Source organism: Equus przewalskii, chromosome 22 (genome assembly GCF_037783145.1).
Source record: "Equus przewalskii isolate Varuska chromosome 22, EquPr2, whole genome shotgun sequence".
Classification (NCBI taxonomy): domain Eukaryota; kingdom Metazoa; phylum Chordata; class Mammalia; order Perissodactyla; family Equidae; genus Equus; species Equus przewalskii.
Genome location: NC_091852.1, coordinates 6,741,093 through 6,760,570, shown reverse-complemented (window position 1 = coordinate 6,760,570; position 19,478 = coordinate 6,741,093). Strand labels below are relative to the sequence as shown.

The 19,478-nt window shown below is 44.7% G+C and overlaps 1 protein-coding gene and 1 pseudogene across 2 annotated transcripts in view; both read left to right on the top strand.

The window, feature by feature from the left end:
• The window catches only part of LOC103560600 (solute carrier family 28 member 3-like), a 30,461-nt gene extending 28,523 nt beyond the window's left edge, over positions 1-1,938 (top strand). For both annotated transcript variants that reach the window (XR_011531815.1, XM_070590796.1), the window contains 2 exons: positions 184-304; positions 1,189-1,938. Coding sequence is in view for 1 of the 2 variants with exons in the window: in XM_070590796.1 (XP_070446897.1) it covers positions 184-304; positions 1,189-1,315 (248 nt within the window). In the remaining variant the exon portion in view is untranslated. The remainder of the gene's footprint in view (positions 1-183; positions 305-1,188) is intronic.
• A 10,915-nt stretch (positions 1,939-12,853) lies between these two features.
• Positions 12,854-19,478, top strand: part of LOC103560599 (dual specificity protein phosphatase 5 pseudogene) — a 29,398-nt pseudogene continuing 22,773 nt past the window's right edge.

Sequence of the window (19,478 nt, the reverse complement as noted above, 5' to 3'; positions counted from 1 at the left end):
CTCTCAGGGGGGTGGGGCCTGCAACCTGCACGTGCAGCATATGCTGTGCAGAGAGCTGAGAGGCAGGGCCGTGTTAAGCATGTCGTGAAGTGAAATGTGTGGAGCGTGGTAGAGAAGTTAGAACAGGAGACATCAGTGACCTCGTGAATTAATAAAATTCGTGACGCTCTGTTCCACTTCTAGGCATCCTCTCCAGCACTCCTGTAGACATCAACTGCCATCACATTTTAGAGAACGCCTTCGCCTCCGGCTTACCTCAAAACACAACCGACGTGGTGTCGTGTTGCCAGAGCCTACTGAGCAGGTATTGTATTCTTGATCACAACTTGTTTATATCCATCATTAATTTAAAAATCAGACATAAAGACCCCTTCCACTTATTTTTAATCTTCATAACTCTTACTTTATTTAAATATGAGAACCTCTGTGGCAATTCTAACTGCCTTTCATTTTGACGTTTCTCAGCTAAGACTAGGACCCATAGCCATCTAGTGTCGCTCAAGTGTTTCACGTTTCCCCACTGTGTGTTGGGTGCTTGCTGTGAATCAGCTCACTCACACCTTGCAGACACTGTGTAAGTTAGGCACTGTTGCTTTTTTAAGCGTTATATAAAATTAGGGCTTGGGGAGGCTATGTCACTGACCCAAGCAAAATGAGCGCAAGCACAGTCAAGATAGAAGGACCCAAGAAAACTGGGGTCTTTCTGCTCACAGAGCCCATGCCCTTAATTAGTACTGTAGTACTCTGGTACTAGTTACTAGGTGCTGCCTCATTTTCAAGGGGATCAAGCAACGCTGGCTGTCCTGACAACACGGTGATGCTGATGGGCCATGGTAGCTGAGGGGCTGCTGGTGCCCCATGCTGGCCACCCCTTCCCTGTACAGTTTCTATTTGCAAAATCAATACCCTCACCCCATCTGCCCTTCTTAATGTGCAGGTGTTTGATGAGGATTAATTCTATCCTTTCTTTGTTTATTCTGGAGGAAATAGGGGGAATCCTTAAGGTCAAACAGGGTTTCAGATTCAAAACTAATTCTTTGGTGCCTCTGTCCTTAACGCACTCTCACCTGAATGTGAGGGGGGAAGTCAGCTCCCTGTCATATGCTATTTTTAACGTGTCATCTTCTGCTCATTTATTGTTTCCATCTTCTAAGTCTCAGCTAACAGTTTCATTCCACTTTCTACCAGCACTGTTGTCACTGGTCCCGGGGGGGTCATCCCAGGAGGGAACCACAGCCTGTCTTCTTTGAAGAACTGCTGTGAATTGTTGAAGCCATCAACACTGAACTGCACTTGGATCCCTGATGCATTTTGAGTTCAGCCACTTCTCCAACAGAACCCTAAGCACAGATACTGAACTTTCTGCTTTGGGGAGCCAAAAGATCCTTATTCTTCATAGATTGGTACTTCCATCATGGAGTCAGCTTTACCTGGAAAGAAGAAAAACAGGAGTGAACCCTTCAGATCTAGAGCATCTTCCTCCCCTCCTCAGCCCCATCCCCGCTGAAAACTACTATAGTGTCCCAAAGTGAGGTGTTGTCTCCAGTCCCGCAAGTGTCTTCTGACCTTAGAATTTCAGGACATTTAACCAGAATGCAGGTATAAATGACAGCTAACAACAACTGGGCTGTGATTCAGCCATACTCAGTGTGAGTCTCTAAGTAATCCAGAATGACCCACTTTTAAAACATCTCAGGTGAGGTCTCTCTGCATTCACCCTGGCTGAGCTGAAATAGCCTAAATGTGTATCTCAGGTGGAGCAGGACCAGTCACATATCACCCACTCATCACCTGCCATGAGGAAGTCCCGCAGAAATCAGGAGTCCTTCAGGAGAGTGCCTAGACCAGTCCAAAGCTAGGTTTTAAATACTGTGTGCTTAGCGTTATACCAGTCAGCTTAGGCTGAACTACGCTGCAGTAAAAAATAACTAAAAAACCTTGGAGGCTTACAAGTTTATTTTTTGCTCATATTTTCTGTTTCTTGAGGGTCAATTTTGGCCATACTCCATGTTGTCTTCATTTCAAGGACCCAGGCTAAAGGATCCGCACCTACGTGGGGCATGTTGGTCTTACAGGAGAGGGAAAAGAAAGGTGGGGACCACGTGATGGCTCTTAAACCTTCTGTTAGGAAGTGACAGCCTTCACTTCGACTACGTTGCATTATCCAAAGCAGTCATATGGGAAGCATGAGTCAATGGCCATGGATGATTTATCCTGTTATAGGGAGGGATAATGAATATTTTGAAAAAATAATATCATATACCACATGGGTACATAATATACATGTCTCCCTTCAAGAAGTCAACCTGTTATAGGGCATAACTGTAAGCCTATTCATGTGCGAATTTGGTTATGTTCCTGATGAAAAGTTGCAAAATGGTGCTACTCTTTAGTCAAAAAGCCGTGTAAGGACCACTTTAAGAAGAAAAACCTTCCATTGATACTTCCAGAAGAGCATCAGCATCAAACTTGCTTAATGGGTATCAAAGAAGAACCTTAATGAATTCTGAGACTTAATGTGTCTCAGAAGAAACTTCCAGAAACAATGGTGGGATGTTCTTTAATGTTCATCATCAATGCCCTTAAAAGCATAAAGACCACATTTTGTTACAAATTCCAAACATTAATGACTAGATTAAAAAGTGATTCACCCAAAAGCAAGCATGTGAAAAAGTTTTTGGAATACCTTAAGTAATTTATTTATATATTTTCCTTTTTGTTCATGCTCAAGAGTAATTTTTTAAAATCTATGTGTAAATAGTTGATTTTTTTTGGTGGTGGTTGTGAAAGAGGGAGCTAAATGCCCAAAGGACTCTCAACCTCTGAAGAACAATATGCTGAGATATTCCTAATTATTGATCATTTGTATCAAATTTTTCTTGGAACTCAGTGTGTCCCTTCAGTATTTAGACTTCGTTTTAGGAAAATATATGTACCTGTCTTTCCCTCCGTTCTCAGTGGCTTGTGTCAGCCTTCATAAAAGCCTGTGGCAGAGTGTGTCAGGGATGCCAGTTATTCACCTGTTGGATCTCCTTTGTCTGTTATCACTATTATTTTTCTAATTCTTTTTTTCTCCTTCTAAACTTTGCATTTTTCTATTCTGCTTTATTTCCAAGAATCTCTTTCTGCGAGAATCTCTTTGCTGTTTCTAGTGTGCCTCTCTAGCCAGCTAATTTTCCAATTCTGTCTGTTGCCATTACTGTTCTTTGGATGTCTGTAACTCTTCCCTGAGCTTTTTTGTTCAATGAAAACTTAATTACTGCCCTTTTTTTTTTACTATGTTCTTTTTCATCAAAAATTAACACCCATTTGTAATAAAAAGTGATGATATTATACACACACATATCTTTCTCCCTACTCTGTTCACCCCAGCTCTCTTTCTAGTACCACACACCCCTGAGATTATTATTATTAATTAGCATATGCACCTTTCTCCAAAATTATATAAGTAAATGGGGAATTTGTTGTTTCTACACAAATAGAATGAGCCTCTTTACATATCACCTTCAACTTCTTTTCACTTGGCAATACACTTTGGAAATTCCTACAAGTCATTATATATAGTTCCAGCTCTATCTTTCCCTTCCTCCTAGTGTGTGTGTGTGCACAATTCTACGTAAATGAGATAATATACATGCTGGGGATGGGAGGGAGTTAGACACTTTATTGTCTTTCTACTTGCTTCCCTTCTCCTCTGTCCTGCCCTGGCCCACCACACACAGGTAACTCAAGTTAAGTAACTTGATGTTTTTTAACATCACTGTACTTTTTTCTTTACTGTTTTTCATGTTCAGTTCATATTTGACAAACATATCCATCTATTGAGCATTGGGATGGTAGTTTGTCAATATAGATCTTCCTTGGCTTACAATGGGGTTATGTCCTGATATACCCTTCATAAATTGAAAATATCATGTCAAAAACGCATTTAATGCTCCTAACCTACTGAACATTATAACAGCCCAGCCTACCTTAAACATGCTCAGAACATTTACATTAGCCTGTAGTTAGGAAAAATCACCTAGCACAAGACCTATTTTATAATAAAGTGTTGAATACTGTACTGAAAGTGAGAAACAGAGCAGTTTATGGGTACAGAATGGTCGTAAGTGTATTGGTGGTTTACCCTCCTGATCGCAGGGCTGACTGGGAGCTGTGGCTTCCCAGCATCATGAGAGAGTGTGGTACCACATAGAGTATCGCTAGCCCAGGAGAACATTAAAATTGAAAGTACAGTCTCTACTGAATGCATATTGCTTTCACACCATCATAAAGTCAAACAATCAAAAGTTGAACAATCGTTCAGTTGGGGACCGTCTGTACTGGGATTACATTTCTATGCAGTTTACTTTTCTTCTATAACAATACTTTGTGGATAGTCAAGTCCACTGGCAAAACTTTCTTCTTTTCAAAGGCTTAATAATAGCCCATGACGTGTATGTATATGTATGAACCAGTCCTCTATGGACAAGCATTCATTTTGTTTCCAGTTTCTTTTGGTTTCATTTTTTGGCAACTTTTAACAGTGTTTGTCCATTTACTTTACATACTGCTGCTTTTATTTTCCTTAGCAGTGCTGTCTGACAGAAATATAATGCAAGGCACATGCAATTTAAAATTTTCTTGTAGCCCATATTAAAATAATACAAAAAAGCTGTTAAAGTTAATTTTAATAGTATGTTTAATCCAATCTATCCAAGACATTATTTCAATGAGAGATTTTACATTCTATTTATTGAACTGTCTTTAAAATCTAGTGTATGTTTTATACTTAGAGCATATCTTATGACACAAAATTTTCTTTGGCAATACTTGATCTGCGTTTAGATTTCATAAAATTTACAGTTGAAAAGCAAATTTACATACTCAGGTTGTTCAAAACACGCTTAAAAGTTTTCCAATGGAAACTTCCATTTCTAGCTGAAATTAATATCATTTTTAAATTAAAATTTTAGGTCCTCAGTTCCATATATGAAATAAATCCATATTTCAAGCATTAGTGGCTACCATATTGGGCAGTGAAATTCTAAAGGATGACTTCCTATGTGAATTGAAATGTGTGTGGATATTTGGTATTAATACATATTGCCAGATAGCTTCTTAGAAAAATATGTTGTCTTAATTTTCATCCGCTTCATGGTATAATCTTTCTGATGTGTTTTATCCATCTACCTCTGTGTGTATGTGTGATATTTTTAATGCAATATGACCACATAAGTGCCATGCTGATTTCTTTTTTTTAATGTTGTCCATCCTTGAGTCGAGGATGGCATTACTATTCCTGAGCCATATGAGAAAAGATAGTAAGGGTAAAGACCAGGTGAGTGAGCTGGTGAGCACTTTGGGCTTGTTGCCTCCAGAACCTTCTCAATCCCCTGTGCATGTTGTGAGTGGCTCTGGGCTGGCTGGAAGTTTCCCTCCTCCCAGTGAAACCACTTGATGGAGGTTTTGGTGGTGGTGATGTCTTCACTCTTCTCTAGCAGACACAGAAGGTAGAGGACTGTTTGCTCCCCCCAGTTCAAGCACCACCCACCCGCCCATAGTCTCCTAGGATGGCAAAGATAGAGTGTTCCTGTGTTTCCTGTGTGTTTGCTTGGTTGTTGTCTGAGGTCATCAGGGCTGACAGCAGGTTGCTGTCCATCTATGCACCCCGACCGTGTTTCAAGCCAAGGCTGTGACATCTATTTTGAAGAGTTCTGTACTTTGTCTAGTCTGCCTATGACATTTGAAGCCCTCAGCCTCTGTCTGTGTCTATCTTCACACTGGTACAGTTTTCACTAATCTGAAAACCCTTTTTCAAACATAGTATTATGGGTTCAGATACGAATTTTTCCTAATTTCAGTGAAGAAGGAAGTTTCTTTACTGCTTCTGTTCTCCTTGTTGTTCTCCATTGGTTTGCAAAAGGAGATGGAGGTGGAAATGGCATTTCTCTCCCCAATCCAGAAACCATGGTTATAAACAAATTCTCTGACCCTGCAGAGGCCTTAGGGTCTCAGGAAAGAATAGACTGGAGTCATGGGATATGGAGAATTTTCTTTGATTTTTTTTTCCATTGGTCAAATCAGCACATCCGCACAGTTCAATCTGAGTGAGAAGGTCTCTGTAACTACACAGATCACTAACATGCATTCATTTTGCAAATGCCTCCAACTAATGGCTCCTCTATTTCTGTAGTCTAACCAGGCTAGTAGGCCACTGTAAAGAGCTGAAGACGCGTCCTTGCCCAGTGAGGCTGACTTCCAATTACAGAGCAATTCCGAATCAGGCACGCTCATGCGGAAGGTGCCGGAGGACAGTGTGCCGGGAAGGGTTAGGCTACACTAGTGCACTGGAGCAGAGGAAGGGAGGCAACCACGCACATTTAAACAGGCAGGAGCGCAGGACTTAAGGAAGGAATGCCTGGTACAGGGGCACCACGGGGAGCTAATGAACCATATGGTCCTGAGATAAGCTATTTTTTACAACTTGTTACTTAATTTTAAAAAATTAAATAAAAATTACTTTGTTTTAAACTAAAGGAAGAAGAAAAGTATACACTTACCCATTCTTCTTCTGGCTCTAAAGACAGTATGAGCTTATGGTAATAATTATCCTTTCCTTTACATTACAAAGGCACTGTGACTGCCCCCTGGATGCAGGGGGACTGCTTTCAACCCTGGTCATTAGTGGGCCACTTGGCAATTTCACTTCAAGAGACTCTAGAAAGTAAACAAAGAGTCTGCTCCAAGCCAGCCCTCTTACCCATTATGCTTTCTGCAAAATGTGAAGACAGTGACTGATTTTAGGGATCAGCCTGTAGCCATGGAACAGAGAAAAGCCCCCAGACGACAACCTTGAAATGTGGTCCTCAGGCAGCTGACAAACAACCCTTTTACCATGAGAAACTACAATCAGGAAAAACTGATATCTAATAAGCCATGTCAACATGGAGAATCAGCTCTACATCTTCCGTGCTCTGGCCATGCTTCTGGAATATTTATGAAATAAGAGGATGACAGAACCCTAGGTCATTCAGAAATGCTTCAGCTCCTCTCACCCCCCAGTCATGTAGAGCCACCAAATGCATGGGTAAAAGCAGAGCTGGGGCAGAGTCCCTGGGTCTAATCTGAATCCCTTCAACTGCAGAGCGCCTGCCTCCTTCTGTAGTTGTCCATTTGTCTGTCTGACCACTAGACTACTAATTCCTATGTGACTCCAGTACCTAGGATCTGGCATCTGGTAGACATTCAGTAAACGTTTACTCAATGAATGGATGAGTGAATATTGCAATATGGCCAACCTTAACAGTTACTTAATTCACTGTTCAAAAACTTTTTAAAAATCTCATCTAAAATGCATACTCATAATAAAAATTGCAAATGATATGCAAGTGTATAATTGAGAAATTGGAAATTTCCACCCACCTCAATCTCATTCCCCATAGTTGGCCACAGCTAAAACTTTGATGTCACTATTAATTTTTCTCTCCATCTTATAAACAATACAGTAAGCTACAGCTATCAAGCTAGAGTGGATGAGTATTCTTTCCAGCCCAATGCCTCAGTCACTGCCACCTTCCATTTCTTGGCAACCTCAGGCACGTGACTTTGCTTGTCTACAACATTAATTGTGTTCCACAATGATCAGCAAACACAGTTCAGGAACCTGGCCTTCTTAGTAATCGATAAAGCCAACCTGCAGTTTAGTAGTATTGTCTACACTGAAACTAAGTGGAATCATTAAAAGCATCTCAATACCTAACATAAATAGATGTATTTTAAATAACCAGATTCTTTCTGCCTAGATGAGCAATTGCTCTTCTACCACATTTGGAAAAGCTCTTAATAAGAAATGTAAAAGCACAAACTGGTGGCTACTTCTGGCAGGTGTGAAAGTATAACTCAGCAGCTAAGAGTCCAGCTCTGGAGCTGAACTGTTAATATTCAAATCCTCACCCCAAACACCAGCTCCATCACCTTAGATCATTATGTAGCCTCTCTGGCTTGGTTTCTCCATCTGTAAAAATGCAGATAAACATATCTCTTCTCCCATGTTTTTGTGAGAATTAAATAAGTTAAATCATGTAGAGCACATTGAAGAACGCCTCGCAGAGAAAGGCTGTAACATACACTCTTCGTCGAGGCAAAGTTTATACACAGTAAATGCACAGATTTTAAGTATACAGCTTCATGAGTTTTGACAAATGTATACACCCATGTGACGTTCAACCCAATCAAGACGCAGCACATTCCCATCATTTTAGGAAGTCCCCTGGTGCCCCTTCCCATGCAATCTCGCTCCTCCTCCCACATAAGCATGACTGACTTTCTTTCCCCCAGAGATCAGTTCAACTCTAGACCAGCAGCCAGGCTGTGTCCATGACTCTAGTCAGCATTAAGCACAGGCGCTGATGGAAAAGCTAAGTGATATTAGAGCTGCTGCAGAAAGTGCTGTGGACTCAAACTCTGCTGGGAGACTCTCTCAGCTCCTGAGGGCAGGGCCAGGTCATGGACTCTGAGCTCCCAGCACCCAGGACAGGCCAGGGCTCCAGTGAATGCTTGTTCTGTGGCTCTTGTATTAAAGACGAATGTTGGCAATGGTTCATTGTTCAGCTGATGTATCTGGTTAACTAGGGTGGAGCCCTAATCTCCTCAAGATGAAATACCTCTGGATTAGTTTCCTATTACTCTTGTAACAAATTACCACAAGCTTAGCGGCTTAAAGCAATACAAATTTCTTATCTTACAGTTGTGGAGGTCAGAAGTCTAAAACGGCTCTACAGGGCTGTGTTCCATTTGGAGGCTCTGGGAGAGAATCTATTTCTTTGCCTTTTCCAGCATCTGGAGATCACCTGCATCCCTTGGCTTGTGGCTGCCTCCTGCATCTTCAAAGCCAGAGCACAGCATCTTCTCTCTTTGTTCTTCTGCTCTGTCATCACATAGCCGTCAACTACTAACTCTGATCCTCCGGCCTCCCTCTTGTGAGGACCCTTCTGATAATCCAGGATAATCCCCCCATATCGAGACCATTAATTTAATCACACCTGCAAAACCCTTTTTACCATGTAAGGTGACATTCACATGGTCTGGGGATTAGGATGTGGACATTTGTAGGGGCCGCATTGTTCAGTCTACCACAAGCTGCAGAGGAATTACCCAGTTTATAACTAGCTGACCCTGGTGGGGTGGTGGTGAGGGGCAGGGTGGGAGAACGTGAGAAGATCAGGCCTGAGACATCCTGTGCCCAGCCCTTGGGGGACCAGGGCTCTGTGTTATGCACCAGCACTGAAGTCTCATTCTAGTCTAACTCACATCCCTAGTTTAAGGGAAGACCACCTTGTAGTGATGACATCTTCCTGTCTGTCTGATGGCTCCTGAGGTGATCACCCGTGGCACTCTAGATTAGGGTAATTAGAAAAGAAGATCTGGGGGTCGGATGATACAGGAGCTGGAGAATGTTCTCATGAAGCAGCAGCTGCTGGGAAGGAAGGTCACTGAGATTTGTGTAAGAGGAGCTGAGATGGATGGACAGAGAAGACCAGGATCTTTGAGCATTTTCTACTTGGAGGTGACCAGGAATGGTGTGGAGGATAGCTATCCCTGTGTCCTCGCAGGGAAATGGTGTCTTAGCTGATGGCCCGTCAACAAGAAGAGGAAAAGTGGCCACACATTTGTACTGTGAGGGTCTTGCTTCTCAGGTCTACTCTGCTGGGCTGGGGAGATGAATGCTGACACTTTCCAGGTCTTCAGCGTGTTCGTCCTTCCTTCTCTCTCTCCTATAACCTCCACTGCTCCTTCTTTCAGTTGAGTTGAGTTTTGTTTCATTTACTTTCTCCCCTTAGTGTGCTGAGACTAATCTTGGCATCCCTGGAGACCTGAGGGCACTGACTCACATTAGCGGGAACCTGTACTTGGAAACTGCTGGAGGCTGCCAACCTCAGACTAGGCCATACTCTGTTCAAGAAGATGTATTAATCAACGGATGCTAAATCAAGGGGAAACTTTGATGAGGAGCTGACCACCTGCATTTCCAGAAAGTGTCTCTCCACAGACTGCGTATTAATCACAAAGGAAAATGTAACTGTGCAGTGGAGAAATGGGACAAAGCCCTGAACAGATGACCACAATTAACATCACTGACGAGAGGCAGGTGGACACGTGGTGTCTCCAGAAGGACATAGCATCACCCGTGAGGAATTCTGGCCGAGAATGTATGACCTCCATCTACTCGTGGGGAAACTTCACACAAAGCCCCGTGGAGGTAGAGGGACTGTCTTCTTCTAAAATGTCAATATGGTAAAAGAGAAAGAAATTCAGTGGAAAATTTTCAGTTTAAAGAGGCTAAAGAGACATGGCAACTAAATGCAATACCTACCTTTAGACTGGACCCTGTCTTACAGGAGAACTGATAAAAGTATAATACGGATGGGATATTGAAGTATTATAGCAATGTTCAACTCACTGGAGTTGACAACTGGGCTGTGGTTATGTGAGAAAGCATCCTGTTCTCAGGAAATACATTCTAAGGTGTTCGTGGAAAAGGGGCCATGACATATGTAACATATCCGCAAATGGTTCTGAAACACCTATATTGTGAATTATGTCAGCATATACATTGAGAGCAGCAGACCCAGAGCAAGCACATGATAAAGCAGAGGGGCTCAAAGGTGAACAGTGGGGATAGGGGTAAAGGGCACATGTACTTGTTCTTTGACTGTTCTCACTTGTTTTTTTGGGGGGAGTGAGGAATTGTCCCTGAGCTAACATCTGTGCCCATCTCCCTCTATTTTGTATGTGGAACACTGCCACAGTGTGGCATCATGTATGATGTGTAGGTCCATGCCAGGGATCTGAACCCATGAACACTGGGCCACCGAAAGAGAGTACACAAACTTAATCACTACACCACCAGCTGGCACCTGTACTCTTCTCAATCTTGTGTCTTTACTGTAGGTTTGAAAGTTTTCCAAACACAAAGAAAAGAAAGACACCAATACCTCCTGGGAACCAAGCATCATGCAAGGTCGTTTCTCAGATGGAGGGAAGGACAAAGCCCTCCTCCGAGGAAAAGTGACTCACTTGGAAGAAGGCTGCTCTTCAGGCGGGTGTGACACTGGTCCTCTGAGGGCCCCATGCAGTGGAGCACTTGGCGGGACAGGGCTTACATCCCAGAGCCCATCACTGCAGTACTCAGAGGGGGTGTGTTCCTGGTGGGCACGCAGTCCCTGTGCTGCTTCAGCCTCAAGCCGTCCTGGCAGGCCATGCGAGACCCAGACACGGGCAGGTCCGGCAGGACTTGTGGGAATCTGTGGGTGGGATGGGGCTGCGACAGAGTGGGAGAGAGGCCATGCACCCCTCTAGGGAATTGGTTCCCAGGAAAGCGTGGGACGTGCCTTCTTCGTTTCTTCCAGAGATTTCCAGGGCTCTGTGCCAGGGTGTGGGGCCATGAGTTGAGGACAGCCCTTGGGCTCTGGGTGGAGCATTCTTGTTACAAAATGAGAAAAAATGTGTGTTTCGTATTCTCTGTAATATCTAGAGGCCCTTCCTGCAATGGCCCCTCAGAAATATTAGGAAGACTCATTGTAACTACCCGAGCAGCAGCAAGAGCACACTAAGCAGCCCTGCGGCAGCATGGCCACACACTGGTTAGTGGCCTTTTCACACCGTGAGTCCTGTTGCAGTCCTCCACTGACCTCCCAGAATGCCTTGCACTTATGACTAATGTAACCATTGTCTAGATATGTTATAATTACCTGTTGACAAAAAGCCCTCTTTTGTACTCATTTGTGAATGCACAGCACCTATGGGAGGGCCTGGAGTGTGACAGGCACTCAGTGAGTGTTTGTCAGACAAATGAGTGAGAAGGGTTCACTGCCCCCTGAAGGTTTTAGCAGTCGCTGCTCCCTGTGCCTAGAATTCTCTTCTCCCAGGTATAGGCTGGTTTGTTCCCTCCCTTCTCAGTGACATCTTCCAGCCTCCTTCTCAAATTTCGGCTCCATCCTGCCCAACATCCTGACCCCCTTCCCTGCCTTATTTTTCCTTCTGACTTATCTTCTGTAGAGTCTGCCTTCCCCAGCAGAATGCAAGCTCCATGAGGACAGAGTTCTGTGTGTATTGTCCCCTGCTGTTCCCAGGCCTGGAGGAGCACGTGGCACATAGGAGGCCCCCAAGAAGCACTCACTGAATGAATAGACCCCTGGTGTTATCGTTGTGATTGTCATCATCTCATCTTATCTATCCAGGAAACTCCTCCTCAGGAAAGGCTGGAGGAGCTAAGTCACTTGGATGAAAAGGGCAGAGTCATGGGTTGAACCCAGGACCTTAAGAAGAGCTCTCGCTATTTCTGCCTGGGTGCCTCGGGAGAGCTGTGGGATGCTTAGAGGTGTCTCTGCTGCCTCGTAGGGGATAATTTGGGGTGATGAGAATGGATTCGCAGTCCTTGTGTTTCTTAGAGGGGGTCTTGCTTGGAGATGGCTTGGTTCCAGGTGCTTCTCCACACCCACCCCAAACCTTAATTTTCAGGTCAGGTCCTTCGTTTCTTCTCTCTGGAAAATCAAGTGGTCACCGCATTTCTTCCCTTGTCCTCCCCTTGGCAGGGGCAACAGCATGGCAGGGACATACTCAAGTCACTTTCCAGTGTTGGGTGGGTCTGAGGGGAGCCCAGGCATCTGTGGTTTTAAAGCTCTGCAGGTGACTCTAATGGGCAGCCAGGGGTGAGACCCAGGGCCTTTCTCAATGGGAAGATCAAATCAAGCAAATTGGAGAAATGTCCTCTGAGACCTGGAAAGTTCTCTCTACGGCAAATTACGTCTGTGACTGAGCCCCAGAGAAGGGCCCGAAGTCAGTCCTCAGTTCCCAGCCTGGTGGAGGCAAGATGGCCCTGCAGGTCTTGGTGAGTCTCTGAACTTCTCGTGGAAACGGAGCCCAGCTCCACAGCCTGCTGCCCGGGCTCCCTCCGCCCTTCTGTTGCACGGCACTGCCACCCATCTCCAAGCCCATGTTCTTCACAACTAGTCAGCTGGGACAGTGACACTAAAGAAGCTTCACATAAAACACAGAAAAAGGGGGCCGGCCCGGTGGCGCAGCGGCTAAGTTCGCACGCTCCGCTTCTCGGCGGCCCGGGGTTCGCTGGTTCGGATCCCGGGTGCGAACATGGCACTGCTTGGCAGCCATGCTGTGGTAGGCGTCCCACGTATAAACTAGAGGAAGATGGGCACGGATGTTAGCTCAGAGCCAGGCTTCCTCAGCAAAAAGAGGAGGACTGGCAGTAGTTAGCTGAGGGCTAATCTTCCTCCAAAAACAAAACAAAACAAAACAAAAACACAGAAAAAGGTAGATCCCACCCACAGGCTAGAACAGAAAGCTTCCAGGGAACCTACGTCCTCCTGTCCTACCAACACATGTCCCTGAGACCTCCTAGCACGTGGGTGGCCCAAGGTCGCTCCTGCCCCGGGAGTCACCCTCAAGCTCTTGATGAGGTTAGGGGCCTGCCTCTGGGTGTCTATCTCATGTTTGCTTGGAAGCCACATGGGTTAGATTACCACTGACTGCAGAGCTGGAGTGGATGCTGTGACTGTAGTTAACAGGACAGTATTGTACACGTGGACAGTGCTAAGAGATTAGATCTTCAGTGTTCTTACCAAAACAAAGGGTAACCATGTGAGGTGATGGATGTGTTCACTGACCTACCTGGTCATCATTTCACAATATCCATGAGTATCAAATCATCACGTTGTACACCTTGAACTTACAATGTTATATATCATTAAAACTGGGGTTGGGGGTGGAGAAAGTTCCCTTCCCCAGGATGCTTCTCTCACTTGCTTGAGAATTCCTCTGGTAACGGGCAATTTGTTTAATTTTTCTGTTCCCTGATACCTAGTGCGAGGCAAGAACTCACACCCAGTTCAAACGTGAGGAGGCTTCAGAAGAGCAGACCCCTCTTGACTGTGCAGGGACCGAGGTGCCAAGTGGGGCAGAACAGGGACCCAGGGCAGCAGAGCTGAAGGTGAGGAGGACGGAGGGAGCTTTATGGAGGCGACGGTGAAGGGGGACAAGGGGCACCGAGAAAATCCTCTATGGCTCAGCTTTCCTTAGGCTGCTGGAACCTATAATGGCTTAAAATTATGGGAAAAATCTTCCGTTTGGGGTGACTTTTGAAGGCTCCTCATCTCCGTTGTGAATCTTCACCTGAGGATCCTTTTGGAGCAGCCACTTTTGTGAGGAAGGTCAGCATGAGCCATTGTAATAACAGTTACATGATCAAAGCTAAAGAATGATGCCTTTTAAAAATAAATAGTGAATTAGAGTAGAGTCACAATATCCTTCTGTGAGCAGGAGGAAAAGGCTGGGACCACAGCTCAGGGGCGGGAGCTGTGCGAACCCCAGAACCTGCTCTCTTTTGGCTGAATACCATCAGGCTCCCTGGGATGCAGCGCTCAGCTGTGCACCCGGAAGTATTCCCTTTGCACACCTTATTCTCTTTTTAATAGTAAATTCCGGCTGCACACTCGTCCAAACACCCCTCATCATAGACAACCAAGGACGCCTCAGCACAGAGGTCGCAGTTGTCTGCTGAGGGGCCACTGCCCTCCAGTCTTCGTGGCAGGGGACACACTGACCTGCATCTTCATAGGAGTGGTGGGGACAGGACTGATTGCACATATCCCTGCACAGGAAGGACCCAGGCACACACTCTGGGGAAGGGGACAGCAGCAAGCGACCCCCAGAGGGACAGAAGAAAGGAATTCATTCCTTCTGCAGAGGGCTGGCCAGTCCCCACCACGTTGGCTCATTGGACATGAGTGTACGTGTGTCTGCCCCTTCCCCACCCTGCCAGGGCTCATCCTCCATGTCGCACAGGCCCTGCCTTGGGAGAGGAGACCACATATGATGGCCCGATTGGATGGTGCTGGGTTTACATTCTGACATGCTCTTCCCCTTGAGGGTGCAAAGAACTGTGGTTCTGCGGCAGATGAGTGATGGCTGACATGCTGGAGGGATTGTTCTGAAATCCCGGAAAGCAGTAACAGAGTTTCAAAGTTGTATCAAGCCCCTTAGGCTCTATTTAATATGGAAAGAAGTTTAGGAATTCTTGGATTAGTTAATTTTTCATTCACTGATAGGGTAGACCAATGAAATATACATAGTTAATTAGCATGATAAATGCATTGTAGGCATATTTTGTGTTCATTCTCTTGTTTGGGGGAGAATTCCAGAAAACACTTTGGTTTGACCAAGAGAATCCCTTGGATCGGACAGCACCAGTTATGAGTCAGTCTTATTCTTGGGAGGAAATTAGACAGCCTTTCTTGGGAGATAATTACAGAGAAAACGTTCCTAGCTAGAGCATTGTTCTCAGAGTCTTATAGTTTCCCCCAGCACTTGGGATAGTGCTTGGCTCCCCTAAGTGCCCAGTACAAGTGTGTGGAAGAAATCATGCAAAACGGAGCTCTTGTCTGTCTTAACCTGCAGAGTCCACAATGGAAAGGCTTTCTCTCCTCCTCAGCTTCCTCAGTGATGTGCACAGTGATGGATGCATTTCTGTGAAGGTAGGGAGACTGGTTCCCCCAGTTCTGCTCGGACACCCCACCCTCAGAGAATCAGCCCCCAGCTGGGGAGGCTCCACAGAGCCACGCTCTCCCCTAGGATGCTCCCAGCTACCTCTGCATGTTTTCTCATGGATGCAGTCCTGACACATCTCTGGGCGACACTTGCACACCCCCTCCACAGCCTCATGCCTCTCAGAGCAGTTTTCCTGTCCCCCTCCCTGGTCCAGGATGAGGCCCCCTTCACAAGAGTGGCCGTTGGTGGCATTTCTTCCACATGTTCTGCAAGGAGAGCTGCAGCGTTCACAGGTGCCGTCTTCTGCATAGAAACCCCTGTGGGGAGGAGAGAGCAACTGGGAAAGCCTCCAGCTGGGGAGATGATTCCCACCTGGAGGCAAAGGAGTCAGGGCTGTGAGCATGAACTGCTGCTGCTGTCGACCCAGACGAACCACTGGATCTCCTGAGGAAGTGTGGTCAGAGATCACGTCTGCAGAAATAAACGAAAGGGACTGGTGTCCTCCTGGGGAATTTGGTTTGTTTCAAAACAACTCGTGTTAATTCCTATCTAGATTAGTCACCTTCTGATTTCCCTCTTTTGTCTCTTAATATTAATTTTCTTTTTTTGTTTGTTTGTTTAAAGTAGAAAATGCTTTTTATTCAATTTAATACATTTTTAATGAAAAATTGTTTTAATTTAACAAATTAGAAAAAATATTTTTAAAAGCCTCAAGAGGTTTAATGACCTATAAAATGGGAACTGCTTCTCCTTCTGGATGCTCTGAGCCAGCCTCCGATGGCTTCTTTCAAACACACATGTAACGTTTGCACACAGCATCAACCACATCTGGAGCGCCTGTCAGTGGAGTTTGTGTTTGTGTGATTGACTTTCTTCCAGGTGGAATCTGGTGACTGTATGTGTATTGTACCTGAGTGGTTAGCCTGTCACACTATAGATAACACTCACTGGTGTGTGAACACAGTAAATATGAACAACCCCAGCCCTCTCAAATGTAATCTTGAGATGAGGAAAGTGTGGATGATGTTTTTTTGGAGGGAAAAACTGAGGGGAAGAGCTTGCAGAAGCAGGACAATTATACACCAGTTTAGAGAAAATGGACTTCCGATGTCATAGGTAGCTAGTCCAATTGTTTTCTACATTTATCCTTGTATTACTCAGCTGCTGCCATAATAGTGCTGTGTAACAAAACACCCCAATCTCGTTGTCACTCATGTATCTGTGGGCAGGCAGAGCTAGGCTCAACCTGCACTCAGAGAGGCATGTGTCCTTGTACAGGAAGAACTCAGGCATGCTCTCTGGGGGAAGGAGGCCTGGCTGCAATCTGCACACTGGGTCTGATCTTCACGTCCCTATATCCCCTCAGCACAGGGGACTACTGGGGTATGTTCTTCTCTTAGCTGTGACAGAAGCACAAGAGGGCAAGTTCAACATGGCCAACACATTTTAATCTGCTTCTCTCCTGCTAACATCCCATTGGCTAAAGCAAATCAAACAGTCCAGCCTACAGCCAAGGGTCAGGGAAGGCCATTCTGCCTCTCCTGGGAGGTGCTGCAAAGTTACAGGAAGAGGGCAGGGGTGCAGGGAGGGAGAAGGATTGCAGCGAATAACTCCATCTCCTAGAGTCCTCTATGAACCCTAAAGCCTGTACGGGCCTCCTTCTCTACAGCATCTTTTCTTCATGTTTTAATTGATTAACTCAATCACATCCATTCAACCCTTCTTTCAGGCATCAATTTCTTATATTTATTCACTATGCAAAAATGCATTCAATGGGTCAGGAAGAAATAGGATAGGAGTGAATAAAAGGCACATTTCTAATGTGGTTTTAAGGAAGAAAAATTGAAGTATAAGAAGCAGTTTAGGTAGAGGCCGGCCCCATGGTGCAGCAGTTAGGTTCACACATTCTGCTTTGGTGGCCTGGGGTTCACCAGTTCAGATCCTGGGTGTGGACTTATGCACTGCTTGTGAAGGCATGCTGTGGAGGTGTCCCACATATAAAGTAGAAGGGGATGGGCATGGATGTTAGCTCAGGGCCAGTCTTCCTTAGCAAAAAAGAGGAGGATTGGTGGCAGATGTTAGCTCAGGGCTAATCTTCCTCAAAAGAAAAAGTTTAGGTAGAAGAGGGAGGAACTAAATAGTAATCAGATGAAAGCTAAGACTAGGCTTCCTCACACATTAGCATCCTTAGATTTTGGACCACAATGGAGAACACTCAAAGGACAAAGACACTGCCACTTTGTCCCACAAAGTCAATCTCTTAAAAATGAATTAGACAAGGCAGTGGAGAGAACATATTACTTGCTCATCTAGAGTTTGATTGAATTTGAGAAATTTGAAATTAAGGAAATTTAGTGCATTCTCAAACGCATCACATCTTCTACCTGAACGAGAGTTTGGTGGAGTCATTGTTTCTAAGTTTGTAGTTAGGAATTTGGCCTCGAATAAAGATAAGTCTGGCCTTTCCCCCTAGTCAACTTCTAAACTCTTGGAACTTCCCAAGAGGTAGGAAGGTGTGTGTTATCCATCATGGGCCCTCCTACCACACCTGATAGTTCCTGCTAACAAAATGACTTGGTGGGGCCAGCCTCAACCTGCAGTTTTGAGATGAGACTAGTGAAGCCAGAAGGACTAATCCTGTGTTGAGAGGTTGAGGTTTTGGGCCAAATGGTATCAGTTGACCTCTGGGGAATTTTCTATGCTAGGCCTGGCCAAAGTCGCTACAGAATAGTTTCTGGACACTAAAGATGAACAATTCTAGTACAAATTTGAAAAGATGCAGCATGAAGAAACCTTTTTCAGATTCTTCTCATCAGGGAGTCAGTGGCTGTTGGACGAGAAGCTGAAATGAAAGGAATGGATACAAGCAAAATAGAAAAAAAAGTATTGAAGACTACTGCTAACTCAAAAATACATGAATCTCAGGAACTTGTTGGGAGGCAGCTGGAAGGCAACATGAGAAGGTGTTTTTTTCAGAGAGCCATTTCGCTAAAAGCAGCCTTCTCCACACAGATCTGCCCAGCAATTTGTCCTCCTATTTTCTCCCTGCATTTACAAAACTCTTCCGTTAATGCTTTATTTCACTGTTCTTTTTATTTCAGAAGACGAATATTTCTTTGGATGAAAGCAAAAATGCATCTCTTTTTTGCTCACTTTAATGGGTTGTCAATTCCCAGAACATTTGAAGAATCCAAGAGACAGTTTGGAAAAGGTGGTAAGGGTTAAATAAGTAAGGTGATCATGATGACAACCAGTTCAGTCCCGGCATAGCAAACGTCAATGAGGAAGCAATGGTTGACTTTGGTAAGTAGATTTCTGACCTTCTCATCTGTTATGTAATGATGTCTGTGCTAACTTTGCTGAGGCTGGAGCACGGTTGTTGGGGGAGCAGGCCTGGGACTCTCCTGCCTCTGTCTTGCCTCATACTCCCTTCTCCTCCTGGTTTCTCTGACCCTGACCCTTTCACCAGTAAGCATCTTCTCAAATACCAGCTGGGCAGGAACCTTGAAAATACGCTGAATAAAAGAAGCCAGTCACAAAAGATTGCATTTTGTCTCATTTTGTTTATATGAAATGATCAAGAAAAGGCAAATCTATAGAGACAGAAAGTAAATTAGTGGTTGCTCACGGTGGGGAGAAATTAGGAGTAACTGCTAAAAGGGTACAGAGTTTTCTTTTGGGGTGATGGAAATATTCAAAAATCAGTTGTGGTGATGGTTGCACAACTGTGAATATAGTAAAAACCTTTGGATTACACGCTTTATATGGGTGAACTGTGTGTTTTGTGAATCATATCTCAATAAAACTGTTATAAAAAATAAAAGGAACTCCAGTTGGATAAGAAGGTGACCTTATGCAGTGGTTAAGCACATGGACTTCAGTGCTAGAGAGATTTGGGTTGACATGCCAACCACACCATGGATTAGCTGTGTGAT